Source organism: Oryzias melastigma, linkage group LG17 (genome assembly GCF_002922805.2).
Source record: "Oryzias melastigma strain HK-1 linkage group LG17, ASM292280v2, whole genome shotgun sequence".
Lineage (NCBI taxonomy): Eukaryota > Metazoa > Chordata > Actinopteri > Beloniformes > Adrianichthyidae > Oryzias > Oryzias melastigma.
In genome coordinates this window covers 30434574-30438807 of record NC_050528.1, presented here as the reverse complement: position 1 = coordinate 30438807, position 4234 = coordinate 30434574, and the positions used below count along the sequence as shown (strand labels likewise).

Genomic DNA, 4234 nt, shown 5'->3' with positions numbered 1-4234 from the left:
GCCGAATTTGGAGTTCACGAACTCAGAGTTCCAACAAAACCTGCTTCTTGAAACGGGCCCCTGGACAGAAAATTGTCGAACAGTGGACAGACTGCTCTTGTAAGAAACTGCTTTTCTAAAATATCAGAGCACAGCTGACGTTATGATGGTCCCAGGTTAAAAAGAATCACTGACGGTGTAGCTGGAAGAGACGCTTAATTATAAAAAAAGAAAGAGAAAGATGGAGTGAAGCTATTTTTGGAGCGAACATGATCTTTTTTACATGTGTTTTCCAGCCCCACCAGTACAGAGAATCAGGACTTTTTTGGTGGCTTTTTCCTGTCAATTTTTTTTTCAAATAGTTTACAAAAGAGATGTGATTTGTTTTCATTTAATAAGCTGAAATGGATGTGTGAGAAAAATGTGGCAAAAATATGCAATAAATTATAAGAATGTACCATTTCCAGCTGTGTAGAGTCACATAACCCAGTGAAACGTGTCTTCAGACTAGTTTATTGTAGGTCAAAGCTGAAATGTCAGACAATGGACACAGCTGGAGTTTGATGAAAATATTCACAAGCATCTTCTATTGATTAAAAGAAATAGCCTGTTTGTGGGTTACTGCTTGTGAAATTCTTTGGCTTGTGCTCACCTATCATTCATAGACAAATATTTCATTAACATTTTGAAAAACATTTCTGAAGAATTCCTTGTAGACTACATGTTTAAGGTTTTGGAACTTGACACTTTTTCTTGTTTTATATTTTAAAATGTATGATAAATGTTTATATTTTGCAGACATTTAATAAGACATGTTTTCAGCAAATCACAGTTCAGTGCAAAGACTTTATCGGAAGCAAAAAAAAAGTGTGTGACATTTTTTTCAAGACAAAGAAAAAGGCATCATAATTCGGTTGGATCCTTGGTTGGTAGTTTCTACAGAGGGAAAGGCATTTAGAGCCAAATCAGCCACAAAATAACCTTTTAAAAAAGCCCTTTGTCTGCAATATAAAATACTCTCCAAACATAAATCCAAAGTGTCCAAGATCCGCCATAAAGTTCCACTCCAGTCATCCTTTGATCTATTTTAAGACCGTTTCCTGTCATCTTTGAATTGTGATTATCCCCCCAAAAATGTGTCGTATAGGACATAGTTTCTGCAGAGCAACAGTTGTTCACCAAATTTTCCTCTGAGTAGTGGGAGGGACTGTTTGTGAACCCACCCCCACTTCCCCTCCCAGTTGCTGAGAGCTCAGACGAGAGACCTTGTGGCCCGTCCAGCGTATTTTTTACATAACAAAAAAGTTATTTTTCCAGCATTTTTTGTCTGCTCCTGATTCACAATGATTTTATTGAAGAAATACTCAGAAATTGAATTTTAAGGAGAATTTTCTCTCTCTATATCCTCCATCACAAGAAAAATACCACAAAAACATGTCAAAGAAACACCAAAAACATTTTTTTATCAGAGTGGGCCTTTAAAAACTGGAGAATATGAAATCATAAAGAGAATTTTTTTTTTTTTTGACAAAAGCTAATATTGCAAATACGCCACAAGTGTGTTCTATTGTTACATTTGCCAGAAACAGCAATTTTGAACTGTAAAAAGAGTTTAGAAAACATATTGGTTTGTAAACTGACCCCCCACACACATTATTCAACATTCTCTTATCATTTTATATTTGACTCGAAGGAGACACAAGCTTGGATAACTATTGACATAAGTCTTGAAAAAATCTGCTTTTTAAAGTTTTGTCCAAAATATTTTTTCTATAAATGGAAATGTAAAAGTTTTGCTTGAATTCCAGAAAATTCTATTCGACTCATTGGCAGTTCTGCACTATAGAGCATAGGAGCAGCTTTAACTTAATTTTGCAAACACTGAAAGAAAGGCGTTGGGGAATTATTTTTGCAAAGAAACCTATGAAAACCTGTGTTTGTGTGTGTGTGTGTTTGTGTGTCTGCAGCTGGTCTTCTACGTGGTGGTGCAGACGTTATACACCCTGGGTCACAGTCTGTCTCTGATCGCTCTCATCACTGGAAGCGCCATTCTCTGCCTGTTCCGGTAAGACCAAACATCATCTTATTGTTAAAAATACAATTGTTCAATAACCCAAAATAATATGAGGCAGGAAAGCAATTAAGTAGCAAGTGGAATAAATACTTTGGAATAATTTTTGTTTTTATGGTAAATTACTTATAAATTAGCTAATATTGTGAACTAGGGGTCTGGTTAAGAATGTCACATATCCCAAAATGCCAAAGCGCAGCAACCTGAAACTCTTTCAGCAAATGTGGCACATGGCCACGTGGCGGCACATGTAATCGAGAGGCAGCAGTTGCATTGGCCTTTTGCATTTTACTGGCCGATTTTTCTCTAAATGTTGACATCAGTCAGTGGTCACCCAGGCATATTTCAAGGCTGCGTGGTGGCAGTCAAATGACAGGCGAGGATGATAGTGAATTTGGGTGACAGCTACAGGGGGGTGGAAGCCAGACCGCCAGCTAGCAGCAGCTCTGCTGGGAGGATGTGTAAATGTCTCTGGACAGCGGCCATCCAAGTAACACAGGCTGCAAAGTAGCCAAGGAGTATATAAAGAGCGGACCATTCTGCACGGCCGCCTGACTGCCGCCGTCTACATTCATGACCTCACAAACGATTTTCTAAAAAATCAAGCGGTGGCAGGAAATCAGTTCTTCCAGTTGTAAACAGAATTTGAAAATCAATTTTTATGTTGTGTTCAACAAAAATGTCTGTGAAATGTCTGATTTTGAGCCCACTTTAAACAACTTAGAAAGATTTTTTTTAGTTGCATTAATAGAAGCATTGGTAACACTTTATAATAAGATTCCTTAACAAGCTTTGTTAACACATTAATAAGCATTATTAATGTTCTTATAAGTAAGACATTTATTGGTGTAATAAGCCTAATAAGGCTTATTAAATTCCTAAGTTAACACATTTACAAGCATTATTAATGTGTTAATATGATGCTTATTGTTACATTTATTACCATCATATACGTGGAACAAATAAGTGTTAACAAGCTTAATAAGAATCATTTACAAAACTTGTTAAAAGATTAGTAAGTCTTATTAATGTCTACAGTAAGACATTTAATAGCATTATAGATCTCTCACACCGACTTATGTGTTAATAAGCTTAATAAGATCCTTAATAAACTTTGTTAACAGATTAGCAAGCATTAATAATGTGTTAAATGCTAGTAAAATACTTATTAGCATTATAGGTGTCTTGCAAATACCTTATGGTGTGTATGAGAATATTGACTACTCACTCAGACCATTGTCTACAAAGATCATACTAGTAAACTGGTAGTAAGCTTTATAAATGTATTAATAAACTTTGTTAACCATTTATTAAATGTTTTGCAACACCTTATCTAAAGTGTGATCAAATCCATATTAGTAAACTGGTAGTAAGCTTTATAAATGTGTTGATAAACTTTGTTAACCATTTTTTGAATGTTTTACCATAAACAAGCACAAAGCATAAAACTTGTAAAATGAAACTTTTTTATATACAATTGAAATGGAAATATTTATATACATTCTGTAACAATAAAAAGATCTGCAAATGTTTAAAGATTTTGTAAAATTACTTTCAAGCTTTAAATAACATTTTCAACAAGTGAGAAAAACTTTCTGAACTCTGTGAAACTCTAAACAAATCTTTACAAACAACTTTTCAAAAAACAAACTTTTAAAGGCAACAAAAACACATAAAACCACCAAAATATTGCTCATTTTTACATCAGTGATTCACTATTTTCCAGTAAGTTACAAAATGCGCAGATTTCCTTTATTTGGCGCCAGTTATTTCTGATTAGAAACAAGTCGAAGTACAAGAACTACCAGAACACCATTGTTTTGTAGTCATACAGACGGCTTGAATTCAGTGCAACGCCAGATTTGCAGCAGCACCCGCCTGAGTAGGAGCTTTGAACCCGCCTCTATCCCGCGATATTTTCATGATAATTGACAGGTGACGTGAGAGTCCAAAATACCCAACATGCATCGCAATCCAGGCGATCTGGGCAGCGCCATAGATATCATATAGAGAGTAGATGCCGCAATGGCTGCTGGAGCGCAGGAATTGCGGCCGCCATCTTGGACCGGTCGTCCTGTCGCCAAGACAAACAAAATTAAAGAAGACAAACACAAGATGCCTGAGCATTGTGCGGCATATGCCTGCTCAAATCGGTGGACTATTGAAGCCAGGGATCGGGGGATT

General features: G+C 36.0%; 1 protein-coding gene across 1 annotated transcript in view; it reads left to right on the top strand.

Moving 5' to 3' along the window:
- vipr2 (vasoactive intestinal peptide receptor 2) overlaps nt 1-4234 on the top strand; it is a 111198-nt gene that overhangs the window by 74879 nt on the left and 32085 nt on the right. Inside the window, exon 5 of the mRNA XM_024264404.2 lies at nt 1947-2044. Within this exon, the coding sequence (XP_024120172.1) occupies nt 1947-2044 (98 nt within the window). The remainder of the gene's footprint in view (nt 1-1946; nt 2045-4234) is intronic.